General features: G+C 42.8%; 1 protein-coding gene across 6 annotated transcripts in view; it reads left to right on the forward strand.

Moving 5' to 3' along the window:
- NUP214 (nucleoporin 214) overlaps window positions 1–25252 on the forward strand; it is an 88562-nt gene that overhangs the window by 24347 nt on the left and 38963 nt on the right. For 4 of the 6 annotated variants that reach the window (XM_039862878.1, XM_039862881.1, XM_039862880.1 and 1 more), the window contains 10 exons: window positions 434–520; window positions 719–868; window positions 1905–2063; window positions 4383–4486; window positions 6490–6672; window positions 7348–7433; window positions 7525–7608; window positions 15240–15503; window positions 16325–16483; window positions 18723–18822. In XM_039862878.1, the coding sequence (XP_039718812.1) occupies window positions 434–520; window positions 719–868; window positions 1905–2063; window positions 4383–4486; window positions 6490–6672; window positions 7348–7433; window positions 7525–7608; window positions 15240–15503; window positions 16325–16483; window positions 18723–18822 (1376 nt within the window). The remainder of the gene's footprint in view (window positions 1–433; window positions 521–718; window positions 869–1904; window positions 2064–4382; window positions 4487–6489; window positions 6673–7347; window positions 7434–7524; window positions 7609–15239; window positions 15504–16324; window positions 16484–18722; window positions 18823–25252) is intronic. The other 2 variants (XM_039862879.1, XM_039862882.1) reach the window with 1 other exon arrangement.

Raw genomic sequence — 25252 nt, forward strand, 5'->3', positions numbered from 1 at the left:
CCTTTCCATAGCTTTTTCCCTGACTTTAGTCTCACTTTAGAGGCGGCGCTCAGCGAGGGGTTTCTGGGCCATCTCATCTGAAGTAGTGCCGTTTTTACCCTCTTTATCTGTCCCTGTTTACATTTTTCATATCACTTATCTCCAGCTGACATGATCTGATTCATTCGCTTTTTATTATCTGTCTAATCCCAGCAGAAGTTCAGTTCCGTGAGAGTGAGGACCACATGGATCTTGTTTACCTCTCTCTCCACTGTCTGAACATGTCTTTATCCCAGTGTCTACCCAGTAAATGCAGCTTCGGAAGAATGAACGATGGGACAATGACCGTCTTATGAGAGTGACACTCCCTGTGATAGACATTGCACCCGCTGCTTCAAGAAGCCAAAACTTGGGGCAGGGGATGTATTTTTTAATCTTTTGCCTTCCATTTCAGGCAAAATCACTTCAGCCTCCTGTTACAGAAAAGCAGGGACATCAGTGGAAAGAGTCAGATCCTGTGATGGCTGGAATTGGGGAGGAGGTAAATTCGTCCCTGCAGATTATTTCCAGGAGTAGTCTGACAGATGCGAATGGCTCTGAGTGCAGACTCCTCTGTGACTGTTTCGTTCTGACATTGAACCTTGGCGCGTCCTAAGAGTCTGTGCTGTTAGCGAGCCCAGTAGCAGTGACGTTCCTCGTGCCGTTCAGACTGATGTTACAGATCGTTTGTGGCTTACAGATCACACACTTCCAGAAGGAGCTAGAAGAGCTGAAAGCCCGAACTTCGAAAGCCTGTTTCCAAGTGGGCACTCCTGAGGAGATGAAGATGCTGCGGACAGAATCGGATGACCTGCACACTTTTCTTTTGGAGATTAAAGAGACCACAGAGGTTTGCGCTTATCGATAGAGTTCCGAAGTTGAATTGCACTTGAAAAATTTTTTCTCCTAGCGCTCCATGGGAGTATATACTTTTTCTCTTCAGGGACCATCAGCGTTGTTTTTACGCAGCTGACTAGGTCACACGGGGATGTCTTAAGTTCAAATCCTACCTTTAGCACTTAACATTAAGTTCTGTGACTGGGCAAGTTAATCTAGCTCCTCTTCTACATTTTAGTTTTCTCATGGAACATGGAACAATAGTAGTTCATTGACACGTACAAGGCACGTCATAAAAATTTACCATTATAGTCGTTAGTTTAGGTATGTTTGAAAATGCACTTTGGTAGTAAGTTGTTAGGTTTTAGAAAAAAGAACACTTAAGAGCATGTAGAATATAAAAATATCAAATAGTTGTTAGTAGTGTTATTTGTTGTGTTATTACTGCTTACTGTGTGCCAGAGACCGGGCTAAACGCTTCACCTGCATTATCCTCAGATCCTCACCACTGTCCTATGTGGTTGATATTGTTGTTATTCTTCCTGTTTCGCGAGTCGGGAAGCCGAGGCTTAGGTGAAATAATGTGCCCAGGGCCACCCAGTTACTGAGTGCCAGCTCCAGGATCCCAGTTCTAACTGACTGACTCCAGAGCTCTGGTCTTAAATGTCACGCCTGAGGGAGGACAGTTCTCTAGGTGTTAGCAGGATCGTCTTCCGGTGGCGGAATTGCAGATACTGTTAATACTGTTCTTGTTTTCTGAGTTTCTGATCGTTAGAATATGTTTTATCATGAGAAAGAAAAATAATTTTTAAAAATGAACATTGGTAGACTAAAAAAGGAAAAAAATGAAAAATAGTAATGAGAAGATAAACACGAGCATTGGCATCTTTCTTTCTAAGCAGTGAAATTCTTTTCTGCTTGACTGTTAACTACTCAGATACGCATCATGTGAACTGTTTGGGAATCACTGCCTTCTTTGATCCAGACAGAAAGGTTTTTACCTTAGAAATACCACTCGTTGTATCAACACAGTCTTATACCTTTTCTAGTCTCTTCATGGAGATATAAGCACCCTGAAAACAACTTTGCTCGAGGGCTTTGCTGGTGTGGAAGAAGCCAGGGAACAAAACGAGAGGAACCGCGACTCTGCGTATCTCCACCTGCTCTACAAGAGACCCCTGGACCCCAGGAGCGAAGCTCGACTCCAGGTGGGAGGGGCCAGTCGGAGCGCGCTGTCCGGCAGATCCCCGTGTCCCCTTTCTGCGTGCGGGTTTGGGTGACGCCTCTGTGACGGTGCTCATTTCCTGTAATTTACCCACTTTCCATAGACTTCCTGCACTGCGACAGAGAAAAGGGTGCTTTCCACACAGTGTTCTTTGGATTAAACAAAAACAGAGTTCTTAAGTAAACCTTAGGCTTGGTAGAAAGTACACTTCGAAAAAGATGTATTTAGAAATCAGACCGTGGCTAATAATCACTAAAGTAGCAATTGTTCAGCGAGCACTAGGTCCTCCGCTAGGAGTTTTTACACATTATTTCTAGTCTTCAAAACCAACTGCTCTGCCAGATGAGAGTGGTTGATCCCACTGTACAGGTAAGGAAGTTGAGCCTCATGTGCTAAGGAGCTTGCCCAAGGTGCCGTTGCTAGTAGGAGTGGAACCAGAATCCAGACTTCCACCTGCCTGGATTCTTTCCTGTGCGCCATGATTTAGCAAAGTTTTTTTTTCCTCATTAATTGTCAATTCTTCTTTCTCTGTCTTCATTAAATTTGGTTTTTGTCTTCATCTTTCGATTTATTCAAAAGTGTTGTATCACAAGTTTTGATGGGGGACATCTCCACGTCCTTGCATTTGGCTAGAATCCCAGTAGAAAGCGGGCACAGGTGGCAGCACTGATCTCCCTCACCCGGGACGTGGGGGTCTGAGTGTGATGAATCCTCTCTGTCCAGAAAACTCGCCATTTCCATCCACACTGTTAAACTTACTGACAGTAGGAAAATGGCCCAGTCCCTTCTCCCGGAAAGGCGGAGGCCTCCCTGCTGCATCCCACCCGCTGGTGTTCTGAGCTGCTTTCTCCCGCCGTGAGAGTTAATGCCCTTAGCAAGACAGTGCTCACCCCTTGCCTACCACTCATCAAGTCATGGGCCTCCGTGCTGCATCAGTTAACACTTTCCTACCTGCCTTTTCGCTTCTTCCTCTGTATCCAAACTTAAAGAAAAGCATACAGCGCTTTTGGGGGACGCTTGCCCCATTCAGAAAGAAATTATTTATTTTTCAGTAAGAGCTAGCATGTATCGAGTGCATGCCAGGTACAAAAGAAAGATACCAGAACTACCCAAGTCTCACCACTAAGAGATGCTGGACCCTGAGCCTGGGCAGTCTGGCTCAGAGCATGTGCCTTTAACTGCTACGCTGCACGTGCAGTCCCTACAAGTGACGGAAAGATGAATGTATAAATACAGTGTGGAATATGTTGCTCTAGGATTGCAGATGGGGATGCAGCTAAGCCACAAAAAAGGACTTGCAGTAGGCCTTAAAAGTTGTTTTTTTCTGATGGACAAAGTCAGGAGAGAATTCAGGAGAAACAGCATCAGCTCATGTCCAGGGTATGATCACATTTGAAGGGTTCAAAGGCAGGGCCTCCCCGTAATCAGGTATTAGTTGAAGTCTGTATTTGATGCTAAAGTTACTGCTACTTTCTGGAATCAGCGTGGCTCTCTTTAAATGACATTTTCTCTTTTTCATTTGGGACATATACGCTCATCCAAGAATAATCCCGAAAATACATTTAAACACAAAAAGATCTTTGTACAGATGCTAAGAGCTTTTCCTGGTGTATAGCGCATTGTCTTCATTTGTATACATATTTAATGGAATGCTCCATCTTTAATTTTTGAGAGTCAAATTATATAGCCATGAAGGTTAACACTGGGCCAAAATTTAAAAAAAATTATTACAGGCCTAGAGTAAGTTAATAGGTAAGAATTTCAATAATGGTAAATTCAGTTTCTGGCATTGATATGATTCTTTGTTTTGGGGAAGAAATAACTTTTTCTCAACTGGGAGATGGCTTATGTGTTCTTTGTTATGAGTAGCTCTGTTCAGAATCGTTTGCAGCACTATTTTGTAGGATACTTTTGTCCGTAGTACAATTAATTTCATGGGTGGGAGAGTAGAAACTAAACGGATGCCGTGTCGGAGCACCAGAGTGCAGTGGAAAATTCCTAGACCATGTTGAGATACTTAGAGAAGCTGAAAAATGAGAACTAAGCAAGAACATTTGTTCCCTAGAGGCCTGGGCCGACACACCCATGTTTCCTTACACCACCTCTCTGTCACACACTCAACGAGGCTGTGTTTCTGTTTTTCATTTTAATTATAATGTTCTAGTGAATATATTATGGTTTTTTTGTGTTTATTAGAGTTCTCACTATAAAACTAATTCATAATTATTTTGACTGTTTTGATACATCTTCCTCCAAGCTGCTGAAAAACTGAGTCATTTGCCTTTTCATTTTTTTTTTGCAGGAAATTCGGCGCCTTCATCAGTATGTGAAATTTGCTGTCCAAGACGTGAACGACGTGCTCGACTTGGAGTGGGATCGGCATCTGGAGCAAAAGAAAAAACAAAAGTGAGCGCGGTCTCGTCAGCCGCAGGCTGCAGTACATGGGCGGTTGCCTTTCAACAAGATGACTTAGGAGCCTTTATAAAAGAACCTACACACGTTTGTCCTAATCGGCCCAGTCATCCTACTTCTAGAAATTTGTTCTATGGAGATAATAGCAATGCTCCTAACAATTTAGAGTTTATATCGCAACCCAACCTACGATAGTGAAAACTTGGATCGAACCTCGTTATCCAAAAGTTAGAGTTGCGGCTGAGTGACTCTGATGACACTCAACGAGGTTGTATGTTTTTTTTTTTTTTTTTTAAATACAGACTACTGTGTAATCACTGTCTAGCATGTTCTCAAAAAATTACGTTAAACACATTTTCTATGTTCCATGGAATGTACAAAATACGTAATTATGTAACTATAATTATTAGGTATATAATACATAAAATACAAAAAGGTAAGACATAAAATCCTACTGGGTGATCTCAGTGTGGAGGTCTAAACATGGAAAAGAGGCTGGAATCAAGCTGTCAATATTCACAAATATATCTGTGAGACGGGCTTAAGAGAATTTTTTTTCCTTTTTTGTATATTCCAGATTTTCTTTTTGAGGAAATACTTCTAATTAATATGGCTAATAGGATGAGAGGAAATGATGAAAAAGTACAGAAAACCCTTTTACCCCGGCCTTCTACCCCTGGATATTTGGTTTTATGCCATATATTTTCCAGACGGGGTAAAATGCACTACATTGTAGAGCAGTGAAGTGCCTACAAGAAATAGAAACACGGATCAGCCATCAAAACGCTTGAATTTCTGAAACACTTACCTTTGATTACTGTTATTACCCGTGTGAGGAAACACACCAGGGAACACCAAGCTTGTTTACAAAGCTTTGGGACTTTCAAGTAGAGCAAACTGGGTGTGATGTCAGGGGCAGGGCTAGAATGCGCTTAAAATTTTGTGAGCAGAATTAATACATTATATTGTACCACATGAAGAAAGGCTTTCTGCCCGACCTGAAGGATCTCAGTTCGGAGCACAGATGGGGGAGGTAGACGGGAGCCTCGAGCCCTTGGACACTGGCGGGGAAGGATTCTGCAGCCTGTGGCCTGCAGCATTTGGCCCCCGTGGCAGCTGGGCCCCATTGGAGATTTCACAGCTTGCTCCCCTAGTTCTGAACTCATGTACAACCCCACATGAGAGGATGACTTGGCCTGACAGCGTGCGCATTCTGCTCTGCTGGGCGGTTCAGTTTCTCTTTGCCAATTAATAAGTTGACTGTTTCAAAAAGTGCATAATGATAGCCCAGAAGCCAGGTTTTCTTCCTTATGACAGTTCCGTGGTTTTGCTACTTAATAAGCTTTTTTTAAAAAAAAAAATCCCTTTCTTCAGAGTTCAGATTCTTAAATCCACGCAATTTTCCAGCACTGCTGTGTTTTAGGTGCTTCTCTGAGTGTTACCTCGTACCCTATCGAAATGTGTTTTTAAAAATTTATCTCGAACTACCTTGTTACCAGAAAGATGGGGAACTGTCCTTGTTTTAGTTCTTCGCGTGAGTTACTCCCTGCCGCTAAATCGGGGGCTGTCCCACCATTCCTGACAGCCCTGTGAGGAGCTGACTGATCCCGCAGACGTTCAGCGAACCCCTGGGCTTTTTATTTTTATCGAATATAATTTACACACAGAAACTACACACGTCCTGAGTATATAACTGAATGAATGTTTCCTGTTTTTGACCCTGTCTCCCTTTTCCACCTCGGCGCTTCTTCGAGGTGTCACCTGATCACACCTACAGGCCTGGCCTGCGAAAAACTGCTCTTTCCTCGGTACATTTTATCCTCGTTAGGCTTCTGTCCTGTTTTTATGTTCTGGTAATTCCTGGATGCTCTTTGTCCACGAGCAGTTCTCCATTTTATTCTTGTTACTAGGACAGTGGTAGTCTTTGATTTTTTCCTTCTGTGGGAGGTTCCTTTAGTCAAAGCACTCCCGTGTGATTCTTTTCTCATTGCCGTCAGCAGGCGCCTGCTTGTGCCAGAGCGAGAGACACTGTTTAACACCCTGGCCAACAACCGGGAAATCATCAACCAGCAGAGGAAGAGGCTGAATCACCTGGTGGACAGTCTCCAGCAGCTCCGTCTTTATAACCAGACTTCCCAGTGGAGCCTTCCCCCGGTTCCCACCCAGAGCAGCACTCACAGGTGTGCGGGAGACTGGGCCGATCAGTAAATACAGCTGAATGAACGAACGGATATTTGGGAGTGAGGTGGAGTAGTCTTCAGCTGGTTCAAATGTGGATTTGAAAGTGACTCTGCTGTGTATCGCCTGTGTCATCCTGGTTAGGCTCCTCGCCCTCTCTGATCCATTGTTCCTTTGCCTAAAGACGAGGAATAGCAATACCTGCCTCATGGGATTGTTGGAGAGTTAAATTAAGTCTAGAAAGCACCTAGGAGGTGCCTGTGAAATAGGTGCTCAGTAGATGGTAGCAGAGACCATAGTGTAATAGTATTGTTTTATTGAAAATTAACTGACTTGTCTCAAAGCTTAGATTTGTCATTTGGCTTAAGTGTGGAAACTTTCAGACCCTAGCTGTTGAGACAGTTCCCCCGGAAGTTCCCAAGGTGGTTTCGTGTTCCTGCCCTTAGGCCGAGTGTGTAGATTTCAATCCCTTTCTGCTGAAGCACTGTCACCGTTGTGCTCGCCTTGGGTACTATGTAGTACTAAGGTTGTGATCGCTTTCCTTTTGGATTGATTACATCAGTCGGTCAGGTTTCCTGTTTCTGTACTGGGGTGCTCTCATCGCTTGCGTTTATGTTTAGGATAGCATAAGATTTCTCCGGTCGTAGTTGGTTTGTATGTAACACTATCCTGTTCAGTTTTGACAGTGACCTCGAAAGCCTGCGCAATGCCTTGTTGAAAACCACCATAGAATCTCACACTAAACCCTTGCCCAAAGTACCAGGTAAATGCGTTCTTCCCAGTCTTTTCTCTCTTTGTCTCTTTCATCTACTGACCGAGTCTTAAGCACTTACGGGTTCATGAATTTCTTGCAGCTAAATTGTCCCCTGTGAAACAGGCACAACTGAGAAACTTCTTGGCCAAGAGGAAGACCCCACCAGTGAGATCCACTGCTCCAGGTAAAGGGGACTGGAATTTTTAGCATAAACCATCCTGCACAAGGTGTGGGAGTGGAGTGTTTGTGTGTGTGTGCGCGTATGCGTGCGTCTGTGTGTGTCTGTGTCTATGTTTTCCTTTTGGTTCTTAATAGGGGATAGAGAAAATGTCCCCAGAATCTGTCCTTTTGCATGTGCTGGACCAGACAGCTCCAGCAGTGTGTTCAGCTTATCCACTGCTGGCTACAGCCCCCAGGTTATGTGGCAGTCATTCCCAGGGGTGTGGGGGAGGCTGAGCCGGCTCCAGGGACCGTAGCCTCTGCTTTAGAAGCTCGACGTTTCTGATTTGTGTGGGCTTTTCAGTAAGATTGTATTTGGAAAAAGGCTTCTTGAGGAAGAAGAAAAAACCCGCTGATTAGAGGATGATAGCTAAAAACACTTGCCGAAAGAAGCCATATAACTGATGGAGAAAAATTGTTTCTGCCATTAAATTATCTAGATAACTATCTCAGTTTTCTTTTTTTAAAATATGTCATATGCACCTGCAGGCAAAAATGTGCTTTGCTTTAGTGCCCATATGTGCTTTTTCACTTTGAAATATCCAGTTTCGAGTTGAAATTTTTTATATCAACAATAGATGCTTTTTGGTAATTAAAATAGCAGAAGGAAATTTAATCTTACTGTATTTCGATTAATTTTTCTGTAAACATATAAAGCTAAATTAGGTAATAGTCACAGACAAGTGAGTTTTTTAAATAACTTTTTATCTAAAGAAAACATTCTCTTGGGAGATAACTGGAAAAATATGGGAAAGTATAAAGAAGAATTAAAATTACTCTTATCCCCCAACCCAAATATGTTATCAATTATTGTCATTTGGGTTACTCTTAAACTTTTTTCTTTGCATATGTAAATTTTTTGAAAATGAGGTCGGATCTATTACATTTATAATATTGTGTCCTGATTTTGTTAATTTAGAAACTTATGAACCCTTACTATGAAACAGAAAATAACAAGTGCCGACAAGGATGTGGACAGATTCGGAACCCTTGTGCACTATAAGTAAGAATGTAAAATGGTACAGTGCTGTGGAAAACAGTTTGATGTTGCCTGAAAAATTAAAAATAGAATTACCATATGATCCGATAATCTTCTTGTGGGTAGAACCCAAAAGAATTGAGAGCAGGGACTTAAACAGATTTTTTGGACACTCGTGTTCATAGCAGCATTTTTCACAGTAGCTGAAAGGTAAAAGCAAGCCAGACGTCCATTAACAGATGACTAGATAAGCAAAATGGGGTAGATATGTATCTTAAAAGGGAAAGAGATCTTGAGAGGTGCTACCCTGTGGATAAACCTCGAGGACAGTATGCTAAGGAAACAAGCCAGTCAAAAAAGACAGGTTCTGTGTGCGCCTGCTTACGTGAGGAACCTAGGATGACAGAAAGTAGCATGGTGGTTGCCAGTGGCTGTGGGGGAGGGCAGAATTTGGGGAGTTAGTGTCCAGTGGGACAGAGGTGAAAAGAATTCCGGAGATGGATGGTCGTGATGGCTGCACACAGCGTCTCTGTGCTTAATACCAGTGAAGTGTACGCTTGATGATTCAAACGGCAGGATTTACGTTATGTGTATTCTACCACAATAAAAAATGGGGAGAAAATTTTTAAAAATTTCATGAGCTTTTTCTCTGCCTTCTGTTTTAAAATATTCTTTGAACATGCATCTTATAACAAGTGCTCAGTCTTTTCTTGTATGAGGCCACAGTTGGCTTATCCAGTCCATTGTGCGAAATGCTAATCTTATTGCAGAGATTCTACCTGGAAATTCATGTTCACAAATCTTTAACCACGTCTCTAAATGTATTTTTATAATAGATTTTTTAGAAGTGAGATTTATATGATTTATTTAATCATTCATTCAACAAATATGATTGCCTACTTTGTTCCAGTGATAAATAAGAGAAAGACAGTCTCTGAGCACAAAAACAGTTGATTAAGAGGAGAATACAGACATTAAGCAGATAACTGCATATTATACTCATTTAACATTAGGGTATATACTGTAAAGAGTAATAACTCAGCGTGTAAACATTTTTAACTTTTTATAAAACTGTGAAATATAACACATTCAGAAAAACGCACAAAAATACTATCTGTGTAACCTCTACCCAGGTTAAGAAACAGAACTTTGTCGTTGTCAGCGCCCTAGGCCCCCTTCTTGTGCACCCCCAGTCCTGCTGCGCCCCAAAGGTACTACTATATGATGTATATGGTAGTCTGCCCTTGCTTTGTTTTTTCTCTTGGCATTTTGAATTTTTATTTATTTTGAAAAATTTCAAACCCCCAGTTTGGAGAATAATAACACTGAGTAGCCATTTACCGTTCACCCATTTTTCTTAGTAATATTTGCCACAGTTTCTTTGTTGCCCTTCTCTCTCCCACGCAGGCACACCTTATTGTTACTAGTTTCGCTTAACTATTTGAAAATAAGGTGCAGACGGGACCCTTTACACTTAAATATTTTTTTGGCGCATGCCCAAGAACACGGATGTTGTCTTATCCAACCACGATGCAGTGATCAGATTTAGGAAATTTAACATCGGTAGAGTATTATTACCCGCTGTGTAGTCCATACTCACAGTTTGGCAGCTGTCGCCCTCTGTCCTGCATAGCCACTCTTTTTAAGAAATCTAGGATCCAGTCCGGATTGTGCATTGCATTCTTTCCCTTTCTTCTCCTTTATCTTTGCTTTTCTTGACAGTTTGACTATTTCAGCGTGCCTCCCCAAACACTCTAATTTGGTTTTGCCTGTTGGGGCGGGGCGGGGCGGGATGGGGGAGCTTCTCGTACTGTTTAAGTCCATTCATTTATCCTCTGGGTGGATTGCTCTTGCTTCACATCAGGTTTGAAAGAGTCATCCATGTTGTTGGTATAGCTGTTACTCCTTTGTTTTGTTGTTGTGTAGTAGTCCGTTGTATGAATATAATTCATTCGTTTATCCATTCTCTTTTTGGGGGACTTATGCTCTTGCCAGTTTTTAGCTGTAATAGAATGGAATGTTCTGCGCATTCTTGTGCCTGTCCCTTGGGGCACATGTATCCCTTTTATTTGGTCACATGGCTCGGAGTGGAATTTATGGCTTGTATTCTGTCCGTGTACTCAGCTTCTGTAGATACTGCCACACAGTTTTCCAAAGTGGTTGTACCAATTTATACTTTTCCCATCAAGGTTTGAATATTCCAGCTGCTTTACGTCCTTGCCAAGCTTGCTATTGTCAGTCTTTTTCCTTGTGACTATATCTTTTGTGATGTACCCGATTAAATCTTTTGCTCCTTTATCAGATAATATCTTACTGATTGGTAAAACTTTTTAGATATTCTTGATACCGGCCCTTTGGTTATATGGGTTGTAGACATTCACTTTGTTGCCTTTTACCCTCTTAATGGTATCTTTTGGTGAACACGAGTTCTTAATTTTAAAAGATTTGTCAGCCTTCTCTTTTACAGTTAGTATTTATTGTGTTCTCTTTAAGAAAGCCTTCCCTATCGCTAGGAAACAAAAGTGTATATATACCTTTATTATTATCTAGAAATGTTAATGTTTTGCCTTTCAAATTTAGATCCATCTACCTGGAATTGATTTTTTTAAATAACTTCATTCAGGTATAATTTACATATCATAAAATTCCCCTCTTGTAAGTGTATAGTTCGATGGTTTTTGGTAAATTCGTGGGCTTGTACGACCATCGTCACATTCCAGTTTCAGAAAATCTTCATCATTTAAAGAGTTTCCTCCTGCTTGTTTGTAGTTAATTTTTCTTCTGCCCTCAGCATCCATTGGTCTGCTTTCTTTCCTGAGGATCTGCCTTTTTAAGAAATTGCCTGTAAATTGGCTTCTTTCACTTAGTGTAATGTTCGTGCGGTTCACCCGTGTTGCGTAACATATATCAGTAGTTCATTCCTTTTTCTTGCTGAATGGTATTCCATCGTGCGAATATACCATACTTTGTTTACATTACCTGGAATTGATTTTTGCATGATATAAAGTATGACTCACGTGTCATTTTCTCGCATTTAGGTACCTGATTGTCTAACAGTGTTTATTGAAAAAATTCCTTTCCTTTGTTGTAAATCAATTATCCTTATGCGTGCAGGTCTGTAGGTCTCGTACACTGGTTAGAGACCCCTGCTACCGCACAGCCTTAACTAGTACTAAAATAAGTCTTGGTGCTGTCCTTTTTTAAATTCTGTCTGTCCTGTCCAATATGATACTTTATTTAAATTGATAAAAATTAAATAAAGTTAAAAATTCAGTTACGTAATTCCAGTAGCCACATTGCAGGTACACAGTAGGCACATGTGACTGATATAGCGACTGTGATGGGAAGCATGGATCTAGAGCATTCCATCATCGCAAAGTTATACAGTCTGGAAGCCAAGATTCACAAACTTTTTCTTAAAGGGCCAAATAGTAAATATTTTAACCTTGCAGGCCATGTGGTTTGTATTGTACCTACTCAGCTCTGCATTTCTAATGGGAAAACGGCCATAGAGAAGATGTAAATGAATGGGCATGTCTAGGTTTCCATAAAACTTTACAAAAATGGGCATCCAGCCCGTGGTTGTAGTTTGCCAACCCACGGTCTAGAACATCTTGGCTCTTCTTGGTGCTTTCTGTTTCCATATTAATACCAGAATTGTCTTGTTAAATTCTACCACCGTCAGCCCTCAAAGAATAGTTGCGATTTTCTTTTGGATGGCACTAAATCTATAGATCATCCTGTTAGAATTGACATTTGTACAGTGTTGATCTTTCAGGTCCTAAACTCGGTGTATATTTATCTTGACTTTCTCTTAATGTTTTCTGCATGGAGGACATGCATATTTTTGGTTAGATTTATTCCCGAGAGTTCAATATTTTTGATGCTCTTATACTGGTGGGCCTTTTTTTCTTAAATTTCATTTCACATTTTACATTAGATGTGGTATATAGAGACGTATTATTCGTTGTGTATGTCGACTGTATCTAGCATCCTGGCTTGGCTCATTTATTCAAATAATGCGCCTGCAGGTATTTCTTTGACTTTCTGTGGGAACAGTTATATCCTCCACACATACTCACACTTTCGTTTCTGCCTTTTCATTCTTTTTATTTAACTTATTTTTCTTACCTCGTGTCACTAGTAGGATCTCCAACGCAGAGTCAAAAGTGGGGAGCGGGTCCTTGCCGTGACCTCCAAGGGAACCTCTCTGTCGTTCACCGTAGGTGCCGAGTTTGTTGCATCTCTGGAGATGGTCATGATTTCTTTTTTCTTTTCCTGTAATGTGGCTTTCTGCCTTTCCTAATCTGAGCCGGCGTTTAAACAGAATAAGATTCTTTAGATTTCATAAGGCGTCCCCTTTCTAAAACCAGGAAGGTAGCTGCATCCTTGACCACAGCAGGGAGAGGCAAGTCTCAGCTGTGGGGGCAGCACCTTTGGGAGAGTGAGCAGTCCAGGCTCCTGGCCTCTGCGAGTGAGCATGGCCATTGCATCTTTTAATTAATGGAGCCTCCTCCACCCAAAGCCAGTGAATGGCATCAGAAAGATAAGGAAGGAAACTGAGAGACCCCCAGGTTGTATCAGACCTCGGAAGTTACGTAGTTAATATCAGTTTTTGTCTCTGTTCAATTCTCGAAGGTGTTATCTGCGTCATCTTTTGATGCTGACTTTTAGGAACTAGGATTTTAGAGAAATTATTGAGGGCATTGTGGCCCCAAGAGAATACGGGGTTTATATTTGTTTTCTGTGGATGCCATAACAAATGATCACGAAGGTAGTGGCTTAAAACACCACTCATTTATGATACCACAGTTGAATGGGTCAGAAGTTCAGGTGCACAGTGGCTCGCCTAGACCCTCCACTCGGGGGTCACAGGCCGAATGAAGTCAGGGCATTGGCTGGCTGAGCTCTCGCCGGAAGGCTTTGGGGAAGATTCTACTTCTAAGCTCACTGGCCTTGTCGGCAGGGTTCCAGTCCGTGCAGCTGCAGGACTGAGGTCCTCGATGCCTTGGCATACGCTCCAGCCCCCTTATCCACATGCCCGCGGCAGCACCTTGAATCCCAGAGCTCCAGATCTCTGCCTTCCCCTTCTGCCACATCAGACTTCCTGTCCACTTCCTTTCTCTGCCTGGAAGGGGTCCTGCAATTTTACATTGGGCCCGCCCTGGATAATCCAGGCTAACCTCTCTATTTTAAAGTCACCCGATTAGTAACCTAAATTATGTCTGCAGAATCCCTTTTGCCATCTAATGCAACAACCATCTAACGATGTAGCCACTGGTGTGGCACCAGGGAGCAAAGGCCAGGGGTCAGAGGCACCAGGTTTGAATTCTGGCCCCACCGCTTACCAACCTCACGTGTTACTTAACCTTTCTAAGCGTTGCTCATGAAGTCAGATGACAGCAATTTCTGACTTACAGGGGGACTGCGAGGATTGAATGGGATGTGTATAGATGCTCTGTGCAGCCCCCGGCGTGAAGCAAGTTCTCGTCAGCATTAACTGCAGTTTTGCTGCTGGTGCTGGTGGTTAGGGATGGAATTTCTAAGTGAGCCTGCCGCATACTTACTTGTGTCCAAGTTCTCTGGTCCAGCGCTGTCCAGTAGAATTTTCTGCAATGATAGAAGTGTTTTGTATCTGTGTTATTCAAAATAATAGCTGCACGTGGCTATTGAGCCCTTGAAATGTGCCCAGTACAACTAAGGATTTAAAGTCTTGTTTATCTACTTTGAATTATTTTTAACTGAAATAGCTGCAGATGGCTAACGGCTGCCAAATTGAATGGCGCAGCCCCGGCATGTAGTATTGGTTTTCAGTTTCATTTGCTTATGTCACATTTAATTGTGACAACTAAAATCTTAGAGAGTGATGTGTCTATAGGGTAAACAAGTCAGTAAATATTAGCAGTGCTGTTTTAAGTAACTTGAGAAGGAGAAAGGGCTAGGATTTTTGTTGTTTTTACGTTTTTTTCCCCCAATAGACACAAACAGTAACGTGCATTTCTAAATTCATGGTAGAAAGTAAAATGACATAAAATGGCATAAAGCGTTACTTCATAGTTTAAAGAAGGAAAAAGCAGGGAGGTCAGGATTAGTTTCAGGGATTTTTTATCTTAAATCTAATTGTCTGATTTAAAAGAATCATTAGATTTATCCGGAAATGTTTAAAACGGGACGGAGGACCTTTCTTTCCAGTTTGCATCAGGCCTGCTCTTAGAAATTTAAATTCGTCGTTGGAAAGCGACAGCGACAGTGTGGCTGACTGTCACTGTGCTGAGGACGATTATCCGTTACTTTTCTGCTATGTCATTGTCCTGCCCGCGAGAATGGTTGGCAGGGGCTCACAGTCCCCTATTACACCGGCATTCGCTCTGTCTTGCACGTTGCACATTTTCGTGCCACAATCAACATGTCCTTGTCCTGCACAGCTTGGTATTTCAGAGCCCCATGAAGCAGAGACCCCCAAACCATCTTTGTCCCCACTCGGCATTAGCCGCTTCCATTTAAAATAAATAATAATTAAATTGTTTTACAGATGGGATGTTTATCGATAGTGAAAATTACATAGCTTTTGGACTTGCCTCGAGGTATCTAACTCGTGTTTGTCATGGGCTTTGCAGCCAGCCTGTCTCGATCAGCCTTCCTGTCTCAGAGGTATTACGAAGACTTGGATGAGGTCAGCTCAACGTCGTCCATCTCTCAGTCTCTGGAGAGCGAAGACACGCGGGCGCCCTGTAAAGATGACGACGCGGTGGTCCAGGCCCCTCGGCACGCCCCCGTGGTTCGCACCTCTTCCGTCCAGCCTGGCCTCTTGCCCCAGGCGGCGGCTCCTTTTGCTAAATCCCACCTCGTTCCTGGTCCGCCTGGTGTGATGGGAACTTCAGGTGAGGAACAGTGAGACTGGAAATGACCTTTTTCCCCGATGAGGTTTCTGACTCATGAAGGAATGGTAACTGGGTTTTATACTATCACACCAAAAAGTCGTTCATTCCAGCCCATTTCTGCTAAGATTCTAGAAGTTAGAAGACCAATTCAAAAGGTGCGTTCTCCTGGAAAGCAGTTGGTGGGACATCGTGAGGAAGAAGAGACTCTAGGTTCCCACGACCTCACTTCACTGTTGAGTCCAGCTTGCGTTATTTTAAACGGGTCTTCAGGGGTGAGAGGAGGAGGCTGTTTCCTTCAGTAGAAAATAGCGTCCCATGCACGCCTTTCACATCCTCACTCGTGTCAGCTCGCTGCTCGGAGCCATATTCCGCCTCAGAACTCGCCAGCCGCGGCACCCATGGTCGGTGTTGGCTCACCGAAGCGGCCTGCACTGTGCCGTCACCTTCAGTTCAGAGCGTCAGGGCTTTGCATTGAAGCGACTCCTGACAGAGACCAAACATGAGTGAGGTACTGGAACGGAGGGTTGCCGAGAGGAGAGCAGGGAGTTGGTGTCGTTGGCATAAAGGTTCCATCTTGCTCAGGATCAGGGAAGTGATCATGCGAAGTGCTCCAGCTGATGGAGGAGACAGGCAAGCTGCACATGGCATCTTTGAAAGATAGAGGTGCCGGCCCGTCAAGCTGACTGGTGCTTTTCTGCGTTAGTGCTTCAGGATTTTTAATCTTCACAGTTCCCCTGCAACCTAACATGGAGAATTTGCCGTTTTAACTTATGTGTTTTTTCTTTCCTCACCGCTTATTGAATTTTTCTTTTTTCCTTCAGGGTCTACGTCTGCTAGCAAAATTCCTCAGGGGGCCGATAGCACGATGCTCGCAACAAAAACCGTGAAGCACGGCGCCCCTGGTCCTTCCCACACCATCTCCGCTCCGCAGGCGGCCGCTGCTGCAGCCCTGAGACGGCAGATGGCCAGTCAGGCGCCAGGTAGGGACCGGAGCCCCACACCTGTGCGGAGGCTGATTTTGAGCTGAGTCACAGGCCGGGGTAGCAGGTGCCAAGAAACACCTGGCTCTCGTCGCTGCCCTTCCAAAGAGAAGACTGATGTTGTAGAGATCAGGTCTGAAACTTTTTCCTTTTAAGGGGACGTGTTAGATCTCCCACATTCAGATAAGTAGGAATCCTGGTTTTTTGATGAAATTGTTAATCCCAACTTTTGATTAATCACTTTCAGCCCCAAATTCATCTTTGCAGTTAGATCACCTAATATTCACATTATCTCACGATATCTTAAGGACCTCAACCACCTGTGAGGTGGGCAGTTAGCGTGCCCATTTTGCATTTGAGTAATACGAGGTTCAGAGAGGTGAAGGTGACCCAACCAGTGGGTAACAAAGCCCAGACGCCCACCCTGGGCCCTTTCTGCTGCAGCACAGCTGCTTCTTAGATGGCAGACGTGGCCTTTACAGATGGGATAGTGAGGACTTGCATTCCGTCAGTGGCGGGCGGCTCTCCAGGCTTCTGCGTTAGCTTGCTAGGGCTTTGGCCCCAGGACCTTATTTATTACTGGTGACCACATTGTGCCAGCCAGCGGTTCTCAACAAGAGGGCGTTTAGCCCCGCCCCACCCCCAACAGTTGACAGCATTGGTGGTATCTAGTGTGCGGAGACGAAGAATACTACCCAAAAAATCTTTAAAGTTTCTTTTTTAACTTTTATTTCCTTTGCATATCCTGGGTCACTTTTATTACAGCCATCATTACTACATTTGGCAGCGATTTACATTTTACCTTACATGATAGTTTTTGAAGACAAAAATGGACGTTACAACTAAGAAAAACAACGTTTGTGTAAAATCACGTTTGTATACTTCAAGAGTAGTTTTTAGAGCTGAAGTAATGTTCTTTAAGCTTCATGGTTAAAGTAACAAAGCCTTTCATTTGAAAAAGGTACCTGACTCTCTATCCTCGCACTCTTAATTTATTTATTTATTTTGTTTATACCAGTGCATTACAAGATCATGAGATAAAAAAAAATTATAAAAAAATAATAAAAGATTTCTAAGAAAAGTTCAAATGTTAAAACTATTATCAAGGCATTTAAAATAAACATGAAACCTTAAACAAGGTAGCGTGTCAAAAAGAGTCTTTTGAAAGAATGGAAATAGAATACTTACAAAGGTGTAAGTATTACTTGGGCCAAGAATCTTGGCATTGTGCTGAACAGGCCCAAAATCAAAGCTGATAGAGTTGATTATTTATAAACTTAAAATCTGCCAGGATTTAGGATTTTCCCACTCCCAGCAGGAGGTGGTAAATGATAACGATCTCTGTTATCATTTTGGAAGCAAAAATTTCTAAGATGTAGGCACCTTTGACTGTGAAAGGTGAACTATGTACAGTCGTAGGCAGGATACCCGGTTGTTTCTCGGGCGGAGGGACTAAAAGCAAGCTGCCGTAGATCCCCGTTCTGCCCTGGCCACGGCTTGCGGCTCTGCCGAATGTGGAGCTAGAAGAGACCCAAGGGCTAACTTAGGCCTTCTTAATTAACAGTTAATGTAAAATATCGGCAAGTCTTGGAAGACAGTTTTAAATTACGAGGCACAGAAAAAGAGATGTGAAAGCTGGCAGATCTAAGATGGATAAGCAGGTGTCACATCAACCCGTTGCCATTCCTTACTTCAGGCCTCGCAACCTCGTCCCCGTTCTTGTCCAAGCTCCATTTCCCACATTTTCATTATGTGTCTCACTAAGCCGTGAGCTCCTTTAGAGAAGAAACTATACACATTTTTGTATTCCCAGCACCTAACAGAGTCTGACAGTAGTAAGTTCGTGTGAAAAGATGGTTGAACGAATGCGTGGATCGATGGCAGAAATTTTTAGTCTGAATGCTGCTAATCTTCCAGCTCTTTCTGCCCTTTTCCAGGATCAGCCAACAATGTGGCAACATCTCAGCTCTGTTCTGTAAAATAAACTCTGGTCGGGGAATTCTTCTTCCCTAGACCAAGACGTTTGATTAAATTGCACCAAGCCTCATCTCCTGACCTTTTCGAATGGGGGAGGCCAGGTGTTCCACTGAGCAGAGCTGTAGAACTACCTGGAGTAGGCTTCCTGTGTGTAATGAGATTGTATTCTGCTTGAGTCCGTGGCCTGGTTAGTCATTTACCGTGGCTAGACTTTTGATCCTTCGCTGCAGTTAAAATGCCTCTCTGTTCTCTATTTAAATAGCTATAAGTACTTTGACTGAATCAACTTTGAAGAATGTCCCTCAAGTGGTAAATGTGCAAGAACTGAAGAATAATCCTTCACCCACCTCTGCAGCGATGGGGTACGTTACACCTGTGCAGTGTGTTTAAGCTAATGAATTATTCCGTGATAGTGACAAACTGCCTGTACTGAGCAGCATTGCCGCTGTCACAAAGTTACCATTTTTCCTGCAGAGCCTTAGGTTGTAAGGGTTGGACAGCTAATCTTGGATACACAATTGGATTTTCAGGGGACTGTCCCCTTCAACGTGCCACAGTGACAGTTGCCTCATAAACCTTTACAGGCCATGTCGGTGATGTATGCCCAGTATGCTGTTTGCCATGAATTAATCTACGTGTGGTACTCTCGGGGTTATTTAGTCAGGTGCAGGGCTTGATATTTTTCTTTTAAATACTCTTGAGGTTCCAGAGTTGATGCTTCAGTTCTAATACGAATTATTGATCCTGAAAACTCAGTGGTGATCTTGAAATTGACAGTCTGCTCTCTCATTTCTTCTCTCTGGGTATTTCCGTTCTTTCAAGTTTCTTTTGCCTTTTGTATGGGGTGGAGGGGGAGTATTTTGAAAGGCAGCAGCTCTGTTTGAGATGTCCAGCTTTCTCCTGTGCCATGTTCCAGGGCTGGATCGTTGCCACCGAAGCTTACTTTTCTTCAGTCGGAATCCGTTCCGAAGTCGAGGCGCTGGCTCCCGCCCGCAGTTGCAGGAGCACGGCTCATAGAACGTGCCTGCCCTGTGGCTCTGCGTATTTCGTAGCCGTGATCTCGTAGTCCAGCCCAGCCTCCCCTATGGCGTAGGGACATTTCCTCAGGTCATATGTAGGGATCAGGAGACCAGTGTCATCCAGGGGATTAGTGTCTGGTGTCCAGCAGCAAGAAGAGCAGCTGCGCACCCTACGTGTTTTCCACACCATGCCCGCTCTCTGCCCCTCCGTCCGCCACCCGCCGTCTGCTCCCCGTCCTGCGTGGGCTTTATCCGGAGGCGGTGGCCCTCACTAGGCCACTGGCCGTCTCTTTTTTTTCTACATTGGTCCATTTATCAACACTGCCTGTTCCAAGAATTTCTTAGTTATCTCAGGACCATACCAACAGCCAAAAACAAGCCTACCCACATTCATATCTTGTCGTGACCTTGAAGCTTTGGTATGCTGTTTAGACCAAGATGGCATTCGTGGTTATTGCAAACTTCTCAAGGGCAAGAACTATGCATTAGAGTTCAGGAATTGTAGGCAGATTCCTGCTGTAGGGAGGGCAAAGGAAAGCCACTGCAAGGCATAAGAGCGAGATCCAGCTTAATGGTGAAGGAAATACGGTCTGGTCTCTCTCAGCCGTTTTTGCCCCTCGCCATGTGTGAGAAGCATCTCTTGGTGATTTCACTTTGCCCTTCTCAGCCTTTGTTTGCCTCAAACGGTTCGTCTGCGCTGATCTTGGCCGAGGGCTTCGTGAGCGGAGCAGTTCTGAGTTTGCCCTTTTTCTTTGACTTAAGAGAAATAGACACAAAAGTTAAAAGGAATCTCGATGAAATATTCTCTTCCTTTCCCCACAGAATTGGACTTTGGTACAGTTATTTAACCATGTGCCCAGCATGGTGCCTGGCATGTCATTTCTTTTTAATCATTAATCATTTATTGAATAATAGGTAAACTCTAAACACAATTGATCAATGGAAATAAGATAGCTCCCGAGGGAAATACAGTTGTTATAAAATTACTTTCAGATCCTGTTAAGCAGTAGTTTCCTAAGTGTACTGTATTTAATTTTGCATTTAATTTTTTCTGGGTAGTATCTTTTAGAAGAATTATCATAAGATGAGCTTATATAGTTCCACCCTTGTTATGTCTTATGGTCATTGGCTTCATCCATTGTATTCATTGACTGCCTGATGCAGGACAGGACGAATCCCCCCGAGTGGGGACTCAGGTCCTGCACTGAGAGAGAGGGGGGTCCTCGACAGCCCGCAGGGAAGAGTTCAAGTGCACGCCAGTTAGAGACGAAAGGAAGGTTGGTTAGAGAAGGAACAGCGCTCCATAGACAGAGCTCAGTGTCCTCTCAGAGACAGAGAGTGGGAGACACAAAACCTCGAGTGTTCGAGGAATCCAGTTTGTGCGTGGCTTTTAGTTTCTGTGAATTGCAGTGTGAGGACTTGGTTTCCCTGTTCTCCTTCGTGGTGCGTGTTCGCAGCGTGCAGGGCGAGCGAGCGAGCTCGGTCTTCGTTCTTGGTCCCCAGCGGCCTGGCTGTGGGGAATGAACGGCTGAGTTTATGTTGAGTAGGGTGTGATTTGAAGACTGTTTTCCTGTTTTCCTTTCACGGCGTGGGTGAACAGTCATCCCCGGAGGACTCTTCCTGGTTCCGGGGGCTTCACTCGATCCGGCAGCACACCGCAGGCCCTGAGCACAGCTTGTCGTTTTGTGTGGTCCTCGCGCCCCTTCCCTGCATCAGGACCATCCTGCGTTAGGGAAGAGAGTTTACCTGGAGCAGACCCGTGGCTATTCCAACTCCTTGGGGCTCAGCCACTTGATTCAGCAGAGTCTTACGGGGCATCGTCTGTGAGCACCATCCCGCCCTAGGTACTGAGGACACAGTAGTGGGACATCCCGAGTCCCCGCTTTTAAGGCTCTTACATTTCAGCAAGAAGACAGCCACCAAACTGCCAGTCACACAGTTATTTAACTGCAGGGTGGTAAGCTCCGTGAAGGGGAAGTACGGGGTGCTAACACAGCACGTATCGAGGCATCTGAGCGAGCCCGGGTGACAAGGAACTTGGTGAGGAAAGGCGATTTCAGCTGGAAGTTGGACAGTGGCTAGAAGTGGCTGGGCCAACGGCAGAGAGGAGCGTTCAGGGTACAGTGTGTGCAGAAGGAAGGGCAGAGCATGACCGAGGCGAGGTCGAAAGAAGGCCAGCGTGGATAGAGCCCCGGTAGGATGTGGGGTGTCAAGAAAGTGGGGCCGCATGAGGTGGGATTTGGGGCTGGTTGGTTTTTACCAAACGCAGCAGACACATCATTCCTTTCCAGAATTTTGGCATTCATTTAATCATTGTTTAACAAATATTCAGTGAGCGTTTTCTATATCCCATGCAAGGTTGTGGGGATAAAGCAGTCAACAAAACAAAACCAAAAAACATAATTCCAACCCTATCCTAGTCGCAGAGAGAAAATGATAAGTAGAATAAATGAGTGAAATGTATAGTATTTTAGATGGTGGTAGGCACGATGGAGAAAATTAAAGCCGGGAAGGGGTTAGGGGCTGGCACCTGGGCGTGAGTTGCGATTTTAAATAGAGTGGCCAAAGAAGGTGCTTTGCATACATGATGGGTGGCTAAAATATCTCAGAAATACCAGACCATCTTTTACCATTAAGCTAGGATTTCCCGTCTTGGGTAATATTCTGCCTTTTGGTGGCTTCCGACACTTGGCATTTGAATAAAGACCAAAAAGCCAGAGAGCAGATCTCGTACATATCCTGAGGAAGAAAGCTCCAAGCACAGGGCCTGTAGTGGGACCGTGTCTGGCAGGTGGCTGGAGCGAGAGGCTTTGCACTGGCGATGAGGCCAGGGCGTAGGGGTGGCGACGGGGTCGTGGCACGTCTCATCGCGTGAGCCTCGATCAGGACCCGGCTGACCATTGAGTGTTTTTTCGAATAGTTGAGTGATCTGATTTGGTTTATGTTTTGTTTTGTTTTTTAACTTTAGCAATTATTTCAAATCGAGGCATAATTTACATACAGTAAAATTCATCGTTTTTAGTGTCAAATTTTTATGAGGTTTGATAAATGCAAGTAGTTGTATACAACTTACGGTTTTAGCAGGAAGCTTCTGTTCTCTTCCTGAGAATAGATCAGAAGAGCTGGGGTGGGGATTGTAGAAACAGAACAGTTAGGACTTTCTTTTTTTGTTGCAGTAAAATATACATGTAACAGAATTTACCATTTTAACCATTTTTAAGTATACAGTTCAGTGACATCAATGACAGTTAACAGTGTTGCGTAACCCTCACCACTGTTTATTTTCGGAACTCTCGTTATCCCAAACAGAAACCATCCCCATTAAACAGGAACTGTGTACCTTCCCTTCTCTGGAGCCCCTGGTAACCTCTGTTCTACTCTGTCTCTGAGGATTCGACCATTCCAGGGATGTCATATAAGTTGGAATCACACACTGTTCGTCCTTTCGTGTCTGGCTTATTTCACTCGAACTTTCAAGATTCATCCATGTCACAGCACGTGTCAGAATTTCATTCCTTTTATGGCTGAATGACGTGCCATCGTATGCGTAAACCCATTTTACTAATCCGTTCATCTGTTGATGGACATACAGGTGTTTCCGCCCTTGGCTAGTATGAAAAATGCTACAGCGAACCTTGGTGTACAGGTATCTATTTGTGTCTCTGCTTAATTATTTTGTATAGTTTTAGGAGAATTGCTAGATTATGTGGTAATTCTCTTTAGCTTTTGAGCCAAAAATAGTTCAACTGTTTTCCAAAGAGGCTGCACTGTTTTATGTTCCCAAGAGCAATGTATGAGGGTTCGTTTTTCCATCTCCTCACCAGCATTTGCTTTTTGTCCATCTTTTTGATTCTAGCCATCCTAGTGGGTGTTAAATGGTATCTCGTTGTGGTTCTGATGTGTGTTTCCCTAATGCCTAATGATGTTGGGCAGATGTTTGTGTGCTCATTGGCCATTTGTATCTTCTTTGGAGAAATGTTTATTTAGATCCTTTGCCTATTTTTTTTTAATTGGGTTATCTGTCTTAATTGTTGAGGTATAAAATTCTTTATATACTCTAGAGTCAAGTTTCTTATCAGATATATGATTTGCAGGTATTTTCTTCCATTCTTTGGGTGGTTTCATATTTTCTTGATAGCATCCTCTGAAACAAAAATTTTTAATTTTGATGAAATTGTTTATTTTTTTCTTTCGTTGCTCGCAGTTTAGGTGTCCTATTTAAGAAACCATCGCCTAATCCAGGGTCATAAAGGTTTACCTCTATATTTTCTTCTTCTAAGTTTTATAGTTTTAACTCTTACATTTAGATTTTTGATACATTTCGAGTTAATTTTTGTAAATAACGTGATGTTGTGGTCCAAGTTCATTCTTTCACATGTGAACATCCAGTCGTCCCAGCACCATTTGTTGAAAAAAACTTTTTTTCCCCCGTCGAATCGTCTTGATATTCTTGTCACATTGATTGACTTTTAAATGTTAAACCAGTCTTTGATAATTGCCTTTTTTATATATGGTTGAATTAAATTTTTTCCTCTGTCTTAATGAGGGATATTGGTCTGTAGGTTTTCTGTAATGTCGTCATTTAGTTTTAGAATCAGAATAATGCTGGCCTTAGAGAATGAGTTGAGAAGTGTCTCTCCTCTTCAATATCCTGCAAGACTTTTGTAGGTTTGTTATTATTTCATGCATAAATATTTAGTAGAATCCCCTTGTGAAGTGAACTTGGCATGGAATTTTCCTTTTCCTTAGTAGATGTAGGACTTTTCAGCTTTTCTGCTTCTTGAGTGAACTTTGGTAGTTTTTGTCTTTCAAGAAATTTGTTCATTGCTGAATTGTCATATTGGCATGAAGTTTTTCATAATAATCACCGATTATAATCCTTTTAATATGTGTAGAATTTATAATAATTTAACTTCCCCTTTGCCTGTTAGTGGTAATTTGTGACTTTTTTTCCTGATCAGTCTAGATAGAGGTTTATCAAATTTATTGATCCCAAAGGACTAGTTTTTGATTTCATCGTTTGTTTCCTATTATTTTTTTGATTTTTATTATTTTTTTCTGTTTGCTTTGGGTTTTATTTACTCTTCTTTTTCTAATTTCTTAGGGTGGAAACTGAGGTCATTGATTCGAGGTTATTCTTTTCTAATACAGGATTTGGTGCTATAAATTTCCCTCTAAGACCTACTTTGGCTATATCGCACAAATTTCAAATATATATGTTTTCATTCAGTTCAAAATACTTTTGACTTCTTTTTTTTTTATACCTATGGGTTATTTAAAAGTGTGTTATTAAGTTTCTAAGTAATTGGACATATTCTAGATATGTTTTTGTTATTTATTTTAAATGTAATTCCATTGTGGTCTGAGAACATGCTTTGTATGGCTTGAATCCTTTAGATTTGTTGAGACTTCTTTTACTGCCCAGAACTGGGATCAGCAAGGTTCTTCTAAAAGGGCCATATAAATATTTTAGGCTTGCAGAACACATGGTCTCTGTCTCAGCTGTTCAGCTCTGCCATTGTAGCCTGAATGCAGCCACAGACAATGTGTAAATGATTGGCATCACTGTGTTACAATAAAACTTTCTTTACCAAAGACAGGCAGCTGGCCGTTGATCTATAGTTTGTTATCCCCTGACCTAGAACATCAGTCATCTCAGTAAATGTTCTGTGTGTACTTCAAAAGAACATGTTTTCTATTTTTATTGGTTGGAGTGTTCTATAAATGTCAGTTAAGCTAAGGTGGTTGATTGGTGGTATTCAGGTCTCTGTGT

This window comes from Pteropus medius, unplaced genomic scaffold (assembly GCF_902729225.1).
Source record: "Pteropus medius unplaced genomic scaffold, Ma_sr-lr_union100, whole genome shotgun sequence".
Taxonomy (NCBI): Eukaryota; Metazoa; Chordata; class Mammalia; order Chiroptera; family Pteropodidae; genus Pteropus; species Pteropus medius.